The sequence below is a fragment of the Xenopus laevis genome, chromosome 5L (genome assembly GCF_017654675.1).
Source record: "Xenopus laevis strain J_2021 chromosome 5L, Xenopus_laevis_v10.1, whole genome shotgun sequence".
In the NCBI taxonomy this organism is placed as follows: domain Eukaryota; kingdom Metazoa; phylum Chordata; class Amphibia; order Anura; family Pipidae; genus Xenopus; species Xenopus laevis.
In genome coordinates this window covers 101482569-101499953 of record NC_054379.1, presented here as the reverse complement: position 1 = coordinate 101499953, position 17385 = coordinate 101482569, and the positions used below count along the sequence as shown (strand labels likewise).

The window sequence follows — 17385 nt, the reverse complement described above, 5'->3', positions numbered from 1 at the left end:
ATATGTGGACGGCCATGGGGGGCCCATGAAGCCCTAATTCATATACAAATTCAATAAAAATTTATACAACAGATCAACCTCTAGTCTAGACATGTTGGGGGGCTTGAAAAATAATTTGCTGTGGGTCCCTGTAATATTTAGTTACTCCATACCTCCCAACTGTCCTGTTTTCAGAGGGACAGACCCTCTTTTGACAGCTCAACCCGCAGTCCCTCGTTTGTACTGAAATGTCCTGATTTTCTCTGCACAGAACAGCTAAAAAAAGAAACAATGTTTCTAACTTAATTGGCTTTTGGCAGAGAGCCCAGAACAGCCACAGCTGCAGATAGGATACTTTTGTAACAATTTTGAGATAAGCAAATAAGTAATTGTAACAATATAAGAAATATGTTCAAACTTTCATAACCTGCAAAATTTAGTAAAATGAACATGGTAATTAGGGGGTGTGGCCACAAAAACGGGCGTGGTCAAAAAGTTATTCTACTGGAGGGCCATATTCTGTTATGAAGGACTTGTGGGCCACAGTGTGTCATGAAATGATCAGGGAAATGCTAAGGGACACAATATATATAACAAATCAAATATATTATAAAATCTGTGGGACATAACTTGTCTGGCCAATCACATACTTCCCCTCAATTTAAAAATGGAATGAGGAATAAATTAGACCTGCCTGGACACTCCCCTGATTTTTAGGACTGGGTTTATGTAACTTCTTCTACTAACTTACTCCAACAGAGGGAAACACGATACAGTCCCATTAACTTGCAATAACGCCAATGATCAGTAGATGGCAGCAAAGCCTTAGGAAAAAAAGTTCTCCCATTTTGAGTCCCAATGCAGGAAAACGAAAGTCTATTTGCGTAGGCGGCACTTCCGCAATTGTAAAGTTTAAATCGCAAATAATAATAAACCATAAAATCCTTAATGGATTGTGTTTATTGTCAGCAGGACGTGTATGTGTCTCACGACTGAATATATTCGCTCTGAAAGCGGCTGAACTTTCTTGGCCAATCCCAGTGCAGGTCGCGGTTGAAAGGTTAGTAGCTGGAGGCGGAGCCAAGAGAGGTGAGGCTCGGGCTCACGGGGCGCTCGGGTGTTTATTGATTATATAATGTGTAGCAATCAGAGGCATAATCGTCATGTCCAACTTGCAGCCGCGGCTCTGTTGCTGTACTACAGCTTACAACATTATTGCTGCGAGAGCATAATAGTTGGAAGTAGGGTCGCCACCTTTGCTGATGGCTAAACCCGAACACGGGGGTGGGGCAGATAACATTGGGGGTGGGGCAGTGATGTAAGAACAGGCATGATGACATCAGAGATGAGCACAATGATGTTGGTGGAGTTATGACACCAGGGCAAGGTTAGGGTTGCCATCTGGCTGGTATTTTAAAAATGATGGTTGATCCCAATGTTAATAATAGGAAAAAAAGATAAATATATAGGAAGGCTAGTATTTTTTTCCGGAAAAGGTGGCAACCCTAGGCAAGGTTATTGCATCACTTAGATGCAACTGGCTGGATTTCTATCAAGTATTCTCAATGTTTTAAAGTGTTGATGCCCAGTTAAAAACCACACAGGTGGCAACCCTATCTCTCGCTATATTCTGCTTGATGATTAATGTCACGAAGTTTCCGAAAAAAGAAATCGGAAAGCATTTGCCGGTATGGAGCTGCTGCACATGCGCCCGAAAGTCACAAAGTTTCCGATTTCTTTTCTCTGAAACATTGTGACTTTCTGCGCATGCGCAGTAGATCCACATCGGCAAATGCCTCCTACTGCGCATGCACCAGAAAACGCTGCTGAATCCAGGAAGTCGCTCGGGAAAAGATGGCTGCTATGAACTCAGCAGGAGAGGACCTGCACAGAGGGGTAAATAGCAAGTTAGGGGCATTTGCCCGGGGGGGGGGGTCTACACAGGGGAGGAGGGGGGATTTTTGCATGTAGGGGTTGACTTTTCCTTTAAACCCAATCCTTTAATTACAGGTAGGGTTGCCACCTGGCCGGTAAAAATGATGGTTGATGCCAATGTTATTAATAGGGAAAAAAGATAAATATATAGGAAGGCCGGTATTTTTTTTCCAGAAAAGGTGACAACCCTAACTACAGGTATGAGAACTATTATACAGAAATCAGTTATCCAGAAAGCTCTGAAATACAGCAATGCTACTTTAGAAAAAAACATTCTTATTTTTGATTGATTTGCTTTTTTTTGTATCTGTAATAATAAGAAATGAACTGCACTTGATAGTAACTAAGCCATGTTGAGGTGAGTATCTCAGTGTTTAAATGCTTTTGATGTATTGCCCAGATTATTGTTCCGGTTTCTTAAGGCTGAAAACCGAACAGGAAGATCAAAACCAAAACCGAACAGGTGGCAACCCTAGCTGAAAGGCTTAAGGCTGTGGGTCAGACCCTGACTGGTAATCTGTAGATTCTGGCAAATGCCAGAGGGGCTGCTGTAAGTTGCCATTTTTGGGCTGTTGGGGCCTCTGTGTACTTGAAATGGCAGGGCCTATTTTGAATCTCAGTCCAGACCTGCTTGGGGTATGTAAGAAACTTGTTTCTTGATATTTTAATTGTTAGGCTGGTGACTGCACACATTGCCTGTGCCTTATCAGGCCTATAGGGTTGCCACCTGGCTGGTATTTTACCGACCTGGCCAGAAAAGGTGGCAACCCTACACTCCTATGATGGTAGGAGGAATGTTGTAGTTTGATAGGTGAACATATAGGCAAATTAAGCTCATTTATAATGCAGGGCATGCAATGCAAAGTCCATGAATTATGTAAGTTAATTAGTGCACCATTCTCATGGGAGTGTCAGGAGATGCATCCCCAATTGGGACCCTGTTCTTACCGACTGCACCTCCTGCCCACCACTGGATTTTAGAAATGCCCATTGGTGCAGAGAGCAGCATTTCCCAGGGTGCAAGTGAGCATTAAGTCGGGCGGCCCCTTGCACCCTGTATTGCTCTAACACTTGTGTCCTGGGGGATAATAAATTGGGTTGGAGTGGGCCATCCAGGGCACCAGGACTACGAATGAAGGGCCCTCTTCCAGGTGTACAACCTAGGTCCATCTCCACCCCACAGGTAGGCTTGCCACCTTTTCTGGGAAAAAATACCAGCCTTCCTATATATTTATCTTTTTTCCCTATTGATAACATTGGGATGAGCCATCATTTTTACCGGCCAGGTGGCAACCCTACCCACAGGCCACATACGATGGTTGGTAGGCATCTTTAAAACACAATACCTGTGCTCCACATAGCCAGAGACATTAAAAGATACATCAAAGAAAGGCACAATGTGAGCACCCATATGTTCATAATGGTTCCCACACCGTTTATGCCCTTCTTGTTGATCATGAGTCATTTACGAACATAAGCAGAGTTGAGGGCCCACAAATTTCCCTGAAGTTGAATTTCTCATTAATTTAAGGTATTTGTGTCAACATGCATTCGATGCACTTTCGTATACGCTCAGAACAGATATCAAATAGTTACGTCAGCAGATGTAGCCCAATGCACCAAAAGAATAGGGTGTACATGTCATTCTCATGCCAAGTGTTGGAAGTGAAATCTATAGGGCTTAGAAAACTTTCATACATTTACATACATCTGATTAGAAGAATTTATCCGGAGCTCTGGGCAATTTAAAGTTTAACATCTTATTTTTTTGAGGTATCTGCAACAGTGCTGAAAACAGTGCAAAAATCCGTACACAGGCCTCTTCATAATTTGAATTCTTAGTTTCATGGTACCATCTATAAGGATAAAAGCGCTGTACTCAAATGAAGGGTCTCAGCAAGAAATTCCTCAAAATGGCAGCTGTATTGTAAGGTGTAAAGTGGGCACTTATTTAAAAAATAATGATTTTTCTTTTGTTTTTTAACTATGTAGAAAGATGGCTATAGATTGGATTGGTTTTGGCTATGCTATCCTTTTAGCTGTTGGAGGCTACATGGGATATTCTCGCAAAGGTAAATATGGATGAATTTTGTGCAGGGATGTTGTTGTCAAAATTACTACAATTCCTGTAATGTTCAACCAGCAAAGTTTGTTGAGCAGCTTTAGTACATGAGCCCCCCCCCTTCAGATTTCTATAGAAACTCTCTTTAGGTGGTAAAAGCCTTAAGCTACCAGTTGGCTAATTTTGACCATGTAGTCTAATTATCTGGACTGTATGGTGGTTAGTTTAAACAGACCATCTTGTGATCTTTTTGGACTGCAGTTGGTTAAAGTCAAAATCGTATCTGCTGATACCGGTATGGGATATATTATCCGGAAACCCTTTAGCCAGAAAGCTGTGAATTACGGGAAGGCCATCTCCCATATACTCCATTTTATCCAAATTTTAAAAAAGGATTTCCTTTTTCTCTGTAATAATAAAACAGTACATTGTACTTGATCCAAATCAAGATGTAATTAATCCTTTTTGGAAGTAAAACCAGTGTACTGGGTTTATTTAATGTGTACAATTTTCTAGGTATGAAGATCTAAACTCCAGAAAGATCTGTTATCTGGAAAACCCCAGGTCCTGAGCATTCTGGATAACAGGTCCCATACCTGTACCCTTATCTTTAGTTTAAAGGGACATTAGCAGAAGAAGAAGTGAGAGGAGCAGCAGCCAATCGCCTCATTTACAGCACAAAATCACGCATTTTCCAAACATTTATCCACAAGGCTGATGTAGCCAGACATGAAAATGTATTGGGGCATTTAAATGCTTTGAGAAAATCTCACATGACTTCACAGCATTTATATATAACTGTATTTGCCCCTTACTAGCATTTAAACATTGTGAGAAATTCTTAAATATGTGCCTCTGTGGCCAGAGCAAAGCGTTAAGCTGCAACTAGACAAGCTCAAGGCAGCTGAAATATCTTTAAGGCCTACAGGTGCCTTCAACACGTCAGTCATTTCTGGCTGAATAATACGGAAGTGCTAATTGCAGGCTTATGGCAAAAAGACCATAGCACTGAACCTTGTGCAATATCAGTAGCCTCAGAACCTGAATACGTGCAGTATTCACTTTCTAGACAGTTGTTAGTTACATTGAATAGTGTCATGTCAGATACATTGGAATTACAACTTTAGGGATAAGTTTTAAACATATTTGTGCAGACACTTGACAGATTTGTCATGTGTTGTGCTTTGTTGAGGTGCAGAGATATAGCTGGGTCTGAAAACGCTTATGGATTATGGATCAACCTTTGTCAAATATCCTAACTGCCACAGAGCTACAGCTCAGATTGCCATACATTGTGTGACACAACAAAGGAACAAAGAACAGGGTAGGGGTGTTAGGTAAACAATTCAGCAGTTATTATTAATGATAGCGGCATCAGAATGACAAAGCAAAAGGGGCAGAAACACAGTGATACAGCTACTCTCAGAGTAGACTACAATGTTCACTTCTTTTGTCTGGAGCAAGTATAATATTATACCCTGATAAGAAAGAAACCTATATCTAGCTGACCACAAGTACAGAAGCCATAAGGTTAATGGCTAAACCAACAGGAATGGAAATGCAAAGTGATAGACACACAGTGACACAGCATAGTATCAAAGGGCTGAGAACCAACAAGAATTGTGTGATGCTTAGTGACACTGCAGGGCAATAACGCATTGTGTTGAGTTAGGGCCACAAGGGGCCAAAATCAACCTGCTGAAATCTGCAGGCCCGTTTCAGCCCCTACCGCCGGCAGTAGCCTCCTTCTTTTGTGTCCGGAAACCAGGCCCTTTTCTCATTGGCAAAAACACTTATGTTTATTGAAAATGTATCATGGAAACATGGATTAAGGAAATCTTACCCTTAAATCACACTTGTAAAACAGTATTTAATAATTAAAATTATTAGTTCTGTTCACACAAATTAGGGGTTATCTAAACTTGCAGTGCAACATATTAGTGACACACGGTGACAATGCAAACTGCAATGTACACAGTGACGGGGCGACAAAGAACAGCGTGAGTGGTGTTATAGATGCTACTCCATGCATATAATCTTTGGGCAGGTCCACACATACCCAACATTATCCTTTGAGGAGAAAGGATTACAAAAATGAACTGCTGAAACATCTCAGCACAATCAATGTATGTGTGCAAACATAGGAAACTGACTAGTCACAGTGATCTGCAGACCCACATTTAGGTTTACATTTCCCAGTTTTCCTGTTCATATAGGTGAATTATCTTGGCTGTCCTGACATTAGCCTTATTCCTTCCAACATTCCACTTGATTTAAGGTGGCCATACATGGATAGATCCGCTCGTTTGGCGATGTCGCCAAACGAGCGGATCTCCCTCCGATATGCCCACCTTGAGGTGGGCAATATCGGGCAGATCCGATCGTGGGCCCTAGGGGGCAAAGCTCTCTTGATTTAGGAATATGCCTTGTATTGAAAATCACACTAGGTACAATACTGACCGAACAATAAGAACAAGTACACTTAATACATATGTTGGTCATTTCCAATTGCCTAAACTGTGGTGGCTTGTATAATGTAGACACTGTTCACTTTTGGGTTCATGACTACTGTTTTTTGTTTGCAGGAAGCATAGTATCTTTGGCTACAGGTCTTGCCTTTGGTTTGCTTGCTGGTTATGGTGCATACTGTGTGTCACGTGATCCAACAGATATCAAGATATCATTGAGTAAGTAAAGAAAACAAAACAGTGAAAGCATGGTAAAAAAGGTATAAACAGGAGAGTTACAAATGTAATTTATTTAAACGGCAATCGCCTGTGACCACCTTTAGGGTGGTGGCACATGGGGAGATTATACAAAAGAAATACCAGTAGACGTAATATTGTGTCGCACCATCTATGTACCATAATTATAGTGTGATAAAAAGGAGAAGGAAATTGATGGAATAATTCAAGGTGAAGGAAAATTCTTGTCTCACCTTGAATTATTCCATCAATTTCCTTCTACTCTTTATCACTCTATAATTAGGGATGCACTGAATCCAGGATGTTTTCACCTTCCCACCCCTAATTTGCATATGCAAATAAGGGTTCGGTTCAGTATTCGGCCGAATCTTTTGCGAAGGATTTGGGGGTTCGGCCGAATCCAAAATAGTGGATTCGGTGCATCGATAACTATAATTATGGTACATGGATGGTGAGACACAATATAACTCTTCTGGTATTTCTTTTGTATAATTCAATTAAGGGAGTTGTCTGCACATCCATTGTCCTCTATTTTCTTTTTCTTGGCCAATGATAATATGTTAGAATGTGTGGAAAAAAGACACCACAATACACACGGGGAGATTAGTTCACCCAGCGACAAATCTTCTCTACTGAGGGCAACTAATATCCCCAATATCCCCGTTGGCAAGAATATGAATCGCTGGTGGGATGGCATACGTAACGCTTTGGTTTTCTGAAGTTGCCTCATGAGGAAACTTCAGACGGGCGACTTCAGAAATCTGAAAGGGATTTACATATCATCCTGCCGGCGATTCGTATTCATGCCAGCGGGAAGGCATTTGAGGAGATTAATCGCCTGCAGCAGAGAAGATTTGTCGTTCGGCAACTAATCTCCCTGTCTGCCGTCACCCTTACACTTGAGAGCACAAATAGAAGCAAAAAAGGTGCTTATATGCATGATACCCAGGCCAATGCATTAATAAGGTGTACATCAATGTACTAAATGTCACGTGTGTTTGTTCAGTATTGTGGGTAGTATACACCCCTTTTCAACATGCCCTCTAATAATGAGCCCTCTCTGAATGAGCTGCTCAAAAGCTGGAATTTAGGGAAGGGTTTCTTTGTTCAAAGGCAGATACGGATCTCTGAACAAATTGTCCTGATTATGGGGGAGGACATTCAGTGAAAGATCCCAATTTTCAAAGTTTGCTTTATAAAGGTGAAAATATAGATTTTTTTTAAATTAAAAGAATGGCAGAATGCATTTTTAACACAAGTTCTACTTTTGTGCTAATTTTTAGGTGTATATTGTCCCTTTAAGTATAGATATTACAAGTGAAAGCTGTTTATGCTCTGTAACAGGGACACTCCATGTAAGGTTGCTTCCATGCAGTAATATAGGAAACAAAGTACCCTGTTCTGTAAAATATAAGGATATTAATAGTCACCTAGGAATTCCATATCCATGTAAACACTTGAGACTGCAAATTAAGTTCTTGTGTGAAATGTAGAAAAATGTTTTGTTTAAAAAATTTATTCAAATATCTCCAAATACAAATCCTGTGCTGGATGGGGCAATGATTATGGGAGAGCAGAGTTTTTGGAGTCACTTACATAGAAGCTACAGGCTGGCATGCACAGCAGTTCTAGGCATTTCTGGACTGGGGTTCAAAATAGGCCCTGGCTTTTACAGTAAGTACACAGAAGCCTAAACAGCCTCCCACAAGCCCAAAAAAGTGACTGTCTATGGCATTTTATAGAAGCCCCTTTGACATTTGGCTAGAATACAGTAGAACTCCCATTTTACGTCTTTCAGGGGACCAGGAAAAAAATAGGTAAAATCCGGTAAAATGTAAAATCAGGGAAATGTGTTAAATAAACTTTTATTAGCACAGCAGTCAGGGTTAATGTTACACTATTGGGGCATCTGCAAGACTCTCTGTCAGTCACATACACAAACTAAAGCAATAAGTGATTGGTGCTGGACTGTATAAGGGGCAGACTAATTGGAATTGACCATTTATAGGCAGAACCATTGCAAAATATACTGTACATTTGGTTAGTATTTTAAGCCTCTTTATTTTACAAATAATAACATTCATAGAGGGGAAAAAAAACAGTTTTTTGGGAACATCAGGGCACAATTTTGATTTAAATTCCATGAAAACATTACTTAAAATCAGGGAAAATGCACCAATTGAAATGCATTATAAATTGGTGGGACCACAAATAAAAAATGTAAAATGCGGGAAAACTTAAAATCAGGGGACTTAAAATCGAGGTTTCGCTGTATACATTATTACACTGCAGATGTTAACTAAAGATCTTAGTTAAATAACTGTAAGGGCTGCTGATATTACTAGCCGCCAGGGCCGCCATTAGAAATCACGGGGCCCCGTACAACAACATTTTTGGGGCCCCCTGGGCCCCGCCCACACTGACGACCAAGCTCCGCCCCATATCCCGCCCACATCGCAGTTAAAAGACCACACAGACATCAGCGCTAAAAAAGTAACCCCCCCCCACACAAGTTGTAAAAAGCTATTGATGGTCAGGGCCCCCTGTTAAAAAAAACTTGGGGCCCCAACAAAAAAAATGTAAAAAAAACTAAAAAATAAACAAACATTGGTGGCAGGGGCCCCCTTCTAAGTTAAAAACAAATTGGGGCCCCAAAAAAAAATTTGAAAAAAAATTAATTTTTTTTGAAAAAAAAAAAAACATTGGCGGCAGGGGCCCCCTTATAAGTTAAAAACAAATTGGGGCCCCAAAAAAAATTTGAAAAAAAATTAATTTTTTTTTGAAAAAAAAAAAAACATTGGCGGCAGGGGCCCCCTTATAAGTTAAAAACAAATTGGGGCCCCAAAAAAAAAATTTGGAGAAAAAAAAATTTTTTTGAAAAAAAAAAAAATGGTGGCAGGGGCCCCCTTACAAGTTAAAAACAAATTGGGGCCCCAAAAAAAATTTAAAAAAAAAATAATTTTTTTTTGAAAAAAAAAAAAACTGGTGGCAGGGGCCCCCTTACAAGTTAAAAAAATTTGGGGCCACCAAAAAGAAAATTAATTTTTTTTTTTTAAAAAAAACCCAAAAAAAAACAATGGTGGCAAGGGGCCCCTTACGAGTTAAAAAAAAATTGGGGCCCCAAAAACAAAAGTTTTAAAAAAAAGATTGGTGGCAGGGGCCTATAGAATATTAAAATAATACATTGGTGGCCAGGGGATTAAAAAAAAAAAAAAAACACAAACTGGTGTTCAGTAGAATTGAACTCATGGCTTCAGTACTTCAACTTCGCCTCCTTTCGTGACTTCGGGTCTTTTCACCGCTTCAGGACTTCGGCTTCGGCTGTTTTCGTGACTTCGGGTCTTTGCGCTGCTTCAGGACTTCGGCTTCGGCTGTTTTCGTGACTTCGGGTCTTTTCGGCGCTTCGTGACTTCGGCTTTTTCTGTGACTTCGGGTCTTTTCGTCGATCGGCTTCGGCTTTTCGGCACTTCCGCATTCGGCACTGAAGAGGCAAGACGTACGGCTCGGGCGCTCGTAAGGGGGGCCCGGATCTTCAAAAAAATGCAGCGCTGCCGGGCCCCCCTTCATGCCCGGGCCCGGTACGCTTGTCCCCCCTGTCCCCCCCTGATGGCGGCCCTGCTAGCCGCATTAGGGTTACTATAAATGGGAGAAGTTAAAATAATAGCATTCAGTACTAAACAAAGCATAAAATAGAACTGAAATATTAGGAGAAGCTTTTGTTTGCCCTTTTGCCTGTAACACTATCACTTCAGGCAGCTGGCATAGCTCTATGTGGCTGATATCACAAAGCACCTTGTTCATACTTGTATAAATATTGCTGTTTGGTGCTGCTGTTTTAATTGTAGACTAATAGAATAGAAGAATAGAATGGAAATCGAACAGAAAGGTAAAATAACCAGTTCTCTCTTGTTATCCGGTCATTGACCTTAGCAACCAGATAGCACCTTAAACTACAGTTAGCAGCAGAATTATCAGGCAGTGTAAATGCTAAACATCATCATGGGACATTTATCTAGCTTCCTGTTTTACATTTTCAGTTTGTCATACTAGCGGTTACTATAGTTCTGTTTATTTTGTTACTTAGTTACCAGCTGACTGTATTTTTGTCATTTCACTATTTTTTCTTTACTTTTGCAGTTGTAGCTTTTACTCTGGCTGTAGTGATGGGTCTGAGATTCAATCACTCTAGGAAAATAATGCCTGCTGGGCTTTTGGCAGGTATCAGGTGAGAATTTGGTTTGAGTTACATTAACCGCATTCTAGATGTGTGTGTGTGTGTGGTATATATTTGTTGTACTGAAATGTTATATGTTCCAGTGCATAAAGCTATCATGAGAAAATGAGTAAAACACCAGGAGACATTGAAAGTAAATTGATGACATAGTAGACTTAGCTTTTAACTATGTATGTGGACTTTATGTTAAGGTTGATGGCTTCAAAGTAAATCAGATCATTTCTGATAAGCAACCATAAGGCCTCCTTCATCAGTATGTAGTTCTGGCAATATGAGGTGCAGGGTGAAGTGCCCATACGTGGATCGATAGTATATGCCAACCGTCATTTTTAACTAAATCAACAGCCTGTTGGTCAATGACTGTATCAGTATGTACATGCAGTCATCTCTAGATAGATTTTCATGGACCCTCCATATAATGTCATTGTTTAGATCAGTGACTTCACCAAATGAGCGGATATTTTCAGGTATGGCCACCATAATGCAGGTCGCGAAGGTGTAATTTCATACATGGCTTTCCATGGAAACAATAAGCCTGCATTTTTTTATAAGCAATGTCAAATTAAATAAACTAGACTTTAACCCTATACCACACATTGCCTACAAAAAAAAAAGCATCAATTTAAATAAAATGCTGAAATGTAGAACCCACATTGGCACTTTTCTTACTGGAAATGTAGATTCTTGGTCACTAGCAATTATTGGGTTAAAATACATGAGCAAAATAATTGATAAATAATGATGATGCTGCCATATTGCTCTTTCACAAAAACATTGTTTGCACAAGCCCAATGCTGAATTTTATTATTATTATTTTGATTATTAGTGTCAGTGCCAGGAAAAAATGGCTAGGCAGCTTGATGGCAAAAATGGGCAAATGTAGAATCATAGTATTATTATGTAGGAGTGATGACTGCACACTGAGGTGACTGACTTGTTTTGTTGTTTTTTATGCAGCTTATTCCTGATCTTGCGACTGGTACTAAATGTTCTTTAAGTTCAAGACCTGCTGGGGAACTTTATTCACATCACTTGGCGGCCTTGAAACTATGTGGCTCCTACAATACCAACAATTTCTAACACGGAATTTGCACTGATTCTTCTTCTTCCAGATCTACAATGAATATTTACTTTTTTTTTTTTTTTTCTCATTTTGATTCTTTCTTAGCTGGGTATAAATGTTAATTAAATGTATCCAACCCCTTTATGGCTAAAAATGTATTTGATTATCTGGCTAAACACAAGCCAACAACAACTATGTATGGGGCCAAAAACAACTAGACTTTAGATAAAGAAATATCTATTAAGCTGGCCATAGACGCAAAGATCTGATCGTACGAATCGAGAATTCGTATGATTTTCGGAAAGTCCCATCATTTTTCGTCCGGTGGAGATCGGTCATTTGGTCGATCGGATAGGTTGAAAGATTTCCGTCGGCTGCGGGTAATATCTCTGCATGTATTGCCTATCGTACGATTTTCAGAGGGAGACTGTCACTAGCTTTGGTCGGACATAACTTTCAACGTTTGCTGTCAGGGGCAGAACATCGGCTGATGTGTTCTTTTGTGCTTTATTTGATCAGAATGGTTAGTGGCAGGTCGGGAGATGGGGAAGTCCGATCATACGTTGATTCGTACGATCGGATCTTTGCGTCTGTGGCCTGCTTTAGACTGTTTTAAAAATCCCATTGGACAAGAACTGCTTTGGAGCATTGATGGGGTCCTCTCCCAATTGGCTAACATAAGTTCCTATTATAAATATGATTCATGACACAGGGGCCAAAAATTGGATCATCTTGCATTTCCCCACCACATGGTTGGCCAAATGATACAAAGATCTACAGAACGTCACAGGCATGGCCAGCTGTATTCTGACTTTTACTCTGAATCTCTGTAACAATGGGAATCTCCTTTTCTTGTTCATTGTAGAATAGTAGTTCAGAATTCTAAAGACAACCTCCAGAGAAGTACATTGGAGGTTGTTTTAAAATGTTCTACTTTGCTTTCTTGCACAATTACAGATGTGCCACAGACAAAAGAAACATTTCACAATGGTTTTGGGCAGTAATTCATCCCTTTCTTTAGCCTCCATCATCACCCAGGGTAAGGCACATTTTGAGACTGTAAATAGCTTAAAACATTGTGCCAAATTGACCAAAACTAGCCCCTGTAGACTTGCCTGGAAATGCATTACTGCATTTTTCCAGGCAGCTATTGCCTGACAAGCTTTGTGCCAATACTACTTAAAAACATTAAAGCTCTCTAGTGCCCCATGTGCCATTATCCTTAACTGTCCACTCCCTAGGGTATATACTAAAGCTGGTGCAGATTTATCCCTATGTGGAAGAACAATCATCCTTTGCAATCTTCCAACCTACAACTAACCATTTAGATTAAATAATATAGTAAAGAGAACAAATCGGACGATGTTCTGGCCAAGAATTGACAGACTGTGGTCATACGAAAGTTATATTCGATAAATAGTAGTGACAGTCACCAACGGATATTGTCAGATAGGCAATACATGCAGAGATATTATCATTAGCTGACAGAAGTCTCCTAACCTGTCCAATCGACATGGTACGATAAATGTCGGGACGTTAAATACACGGTCTGAAATTCATATGAACCTTCTTTTCATACGAAGTTATCTTTGCTTCTATGGCCAGCTTTATCCTGCTTCCTTAGACTAATGATCTATTTTGTCTAGTCTGCTCATCTGTCTGTGTTGTGTGCTGTTTCTTGTTTGAGGAGTCTGAAATGACATGCAGTATTTGGATCTTTAAATGTCGTTATAACAAAAGGTTGTAATTAGTCAATAACAGTATCACTTTAAGTACAATAGGCCCCATCAAAATTAGCTTTTTCTTCATTTGAAGGTAGGCCCTGAGTTTTAGTTTGAGGAATGTCACAAAATAAACTTATAAAAGACACATGGAAAATTCTACATAGATAGCTTATTTTTAATTAGCAGCCATATGTATTACTTATGCAAATTTTCATCTAAATGCAGTTACTGCACAGCACAGTCACGCTACAAGACAGAAATACTTTACATGGGTTTAAGCAATATATGCATCTGCAATGCTCCCTTACTAGACTGTTTGCCTATCTAAAAAAAACAGTTCAGTGTAAAAAGAAAACTGGGTAAAAAGGCTGCATAAAAAAAATGTTTCTTATATAGTTATCCAAACATTTAATCTATAAAGGCTGACAAACATAATAGCCAGAACACTGCTTCCTGCTTCAGTAACCAATCAGTGACTAAGGGGGGGCACATAGGACATAACTGTTCAGTTTGTTTGCTTTTGTTCCTTAGCATGCAGGTCAGATTTGCCTAACAAATTTGCTCTTCTACCTTTTGCCTTCTTTGTCTCTTGGGCCACAGGCTATGGGGTATATTTATCAAGTTGTGTAAAAAGTGGAGTGAATCATTATTGGTGATGTTGCTCATAGCAACCAATCAGATAGTTGCTTTTGTTTTCTAACTGTTGAAATCGCATTGCTGATTGGTTGTTCTGGGCAACATCACCAGTAATGCTTCACTCCACTTTTTAAACAGTATGATAAACAGGCCCCATATTTACAGATAGCAAGTGTCAAACAGTTTGGAGTCTAAAAGGGTGGGGATTGTGTGTAACAAACTTCAGATGAATGCAATTAGAAATCAGATGCGCAAATATGTCTGGCTGAAAAAACATTAAGATATATTAACCAGCACTTTGTTTTAGTATAAATTTGGTTTGGCATTCCATGTCCTTTAACCCCTTTAATGCCATAGAACATGTAATCAAAAAGACTACAGTGCCAGATTCTGGTGACTTTGATCTATTCCGTGTGGTTTTATTTTTACATGGCACCACATGGTATGGAAGAAAGTGTTACATAAATCACACCCTTGTCATACTTTCTGTTCATGTTATTATTACTGCCTGTACCTGAATATTTTTTGTTAATGCGACTGCTTATTTCGTTGCAGTATTCAGTGTTCTATGCAATTTATTTTTTACAGTCTGATGCACTTACAGTATGAAAAGCTTTTAATCAGGTTTAAGGGATCATTCAGTTATTAAAGTAACTTGCAAATCCTTTTTATGTAAACTATTCTTTTTGTAACTTTTTTTACTATTTTGTAAAATTCATGAAGTTTTTCTGCAACTATGTATGCAACAATCAAATAAATTAAAAGCACCATAAATTTATATTGATGTGTTGTCCTTTAAAAATGCTATAGTTTTATGTGACTTTCAGAAATTATCTGGCAATCTCTGCTTTGTGTTCTAACATTTGGTCACGGCCCATTAACATGCCTACAGATATATGAAAATATTGTAGAACCAATCCTAGTTTTGTTAAGGAATATCATAACCAATAATTTCAGCGTTCACCTAAAAAAACTGACATTGCTGTCTTTCAAGCAAGGTATCCAGAAATTTCTAGTAAAGTAAAGAAGCAGGATGGATCTCCCCTACCCACTGTTTGGAACAGCTCTATGGTGCATTATTTTTATCCAGTCACTGTGCACATGTATAACATCATATCTGAAACATGTATATTGTATAATTGCTATATTATACACAAGAACCATGAGTTTCCTGTAAGTTATATCTTTATAAATGGCCCCATCTAGAACATGTTGTATAGTTTTGGTCCCCAGTGCTCAAACAGGACATTATTGTATAAGAGAGGGTACAGAGAAGGGCAACTAAGCTGGTAAAAGGAATGGAAAATCTTAGCTATGAGGAAAGACTTGATGGAAAGTTGGAGTTGTTCAAGCTGGTAAGAGGGTTTAAGGCTTGATATAACTATGTATAAATACAGTCATGTGAAAAAGTTTGGGAACCCCTCTCAGCCTGCATAATAATTTACTTCACTTTCAACAAAAGTGGTCTTTTATTTCCCAGGAACATCTGGGTGTTTTGTGAACAAAGATTAGTGAAGCAGTATTCAGTTGTATGAAATTAAATCAAATGTGAAAAACTGGCTGTGCAAAAATTTGGGTAATTTGAATGCATGTAAATGCGCAATACTGATTACTGGCAACACAAAATCGGTTGGATTAGCAAGCCTTGAACTTCATAGGCAGGTGTGTCCTATCACGAGAAAAGGTATTTAAGGTTGCCAATTGCAAGTTGTGCTGCTGTTTGACTCTCCTCTGAAGAGTGACAGCATGGGATCCTCAAAGCAACTCTCAAAAGATCTGAAAACAAAGATTGTTCAGTATCATGGTTTAGAGGAAGGCTACAAAAAGCTATCTCAGAGGTTTAAACTGTCATTTTCAACTGTAAGGAATGTAATCAGGAAATGGAAGGGCACAGGCACAGTTGCTGTAAAACCCAGGAGCAGCATATGCGGAGGATTGTAAGAATGGTTCAAGACAACCCAAAGATCACCTCCAAAGACCTGCAAGAACATCTTGCTGCAGATGGTGTTGGATGAATTTAACCCTAACAACAAATTCTTCAGGATAATGTTCAAGCATCTTCCAACAAGACGATGACACTTTGAAATCTACAAAGGCATTTATGCAGAGGGAGAAGTACAATATTTTGGACTGGCGTCACAGCCCCCTGACTTGAATATTATCGAAAATCTATGGGATGATTTGAAGTCGGCTGTCCATGCTCAGCAGCCATCAAATTTAACTGAACTGGAGAGATTTTGTATGGACGAATGGTCAAAAATACCACCATCCAGAATCCAGATACTCATCAAAGGCTATAGGAGGCGTCTAGAGGCTGTTACATTTGCAAAAGGAGGCTCAACTAAGTATTGATGTAATATCTCTGTTGGGGTGCCCAAATTTATGCACCTGTCTAATTTTGTTGTATAGTGCATATTTTCTGTTAATCCAATAAACTTTATGTCACTGCTGAAATACTACTGTTTCCATAAGGCATGTTATACTGTATATTAAAAGGAAGTTGCTCAGCCAATGATAAACAAAACTCCAAAGAATTAAGAGGGGTTCCCAACATTTTTCATATGACTGTATATATGGGGATCATACAATAACCTCTCTAATGCTTTATTTACCAGTAGGTCCGTCCAGCTGACAAGAGGGCACTCATTCTGATTAGAAGAAAAGAGGTTCTGTCTAAATATTAAGACGGGGTTTTTTACAGTGAGAGCTGTGAAGATGTGGAATTCTCTCCCTGAATCAGTGGTACAGGCTGATTCATTAGAAAGCTTTAAGAAGGGGTTGGATGGCTTTTTAGTAAGTAAGGGAATACATGGTTATGAAACATAGCTTATTGTACAAGTTGATCCAGGGACTAGTCCGATTGCCATCTTAAGGTTGAACTTGATGGATGTCTTATTTCAACTTAACTTACTGTGTTACACAGGGAACACCATCCAAGGGGTTGATGAGCAACAGGCTGCTCATGTGCCACTGATTGACAATCACTAAGTTTGAGTATCTTTAATGTTCTAGTATTATCTGTTTGATATGCATTTAGATGCTGAGTG

General features: G+C 39.4%; 1 protein-coding gene across 2 annotated transcripts; it reads left to right on the top strand.

Moving 5' to 3' along the window:
* The first annotated feature begins 902 nt into the window (after positions 1 to 902).
* Positions 903 to 12292, top strand: tmem14a.L (transmembrane protein 14A L homeolog). Of its 2 annotated transcripts, none has more exons than XM_018263455.2 (5): positions 903 to 1039; positions 3907 to 3986; positions 6562 to 6663; positions 10819 to 10906; positions 11873 to 12292. In XM_018263455.2, exons 2-5 carry the CDS (start codon positions 3911 to 3913, stop codon positions 11910 to 11912), a joined length of 306 nt encoding a protein of 101 aa, XP_018118944.1. In that variant the 5' UTR covers positions 903 to 1039; positions 3907 to 3910; the 3' UTR covers positions 11913 to 12292. The 2 variants fall into 2 exon arrangements, with proteins under 2 accessions (XP_018118944.1, XP_018118943.1); XM_018263454.2 differs by having other exon boundaries at positions 1031 to 1068.
* Positions 12293 to 17385: the final 5093 nt, after the last annotated feature.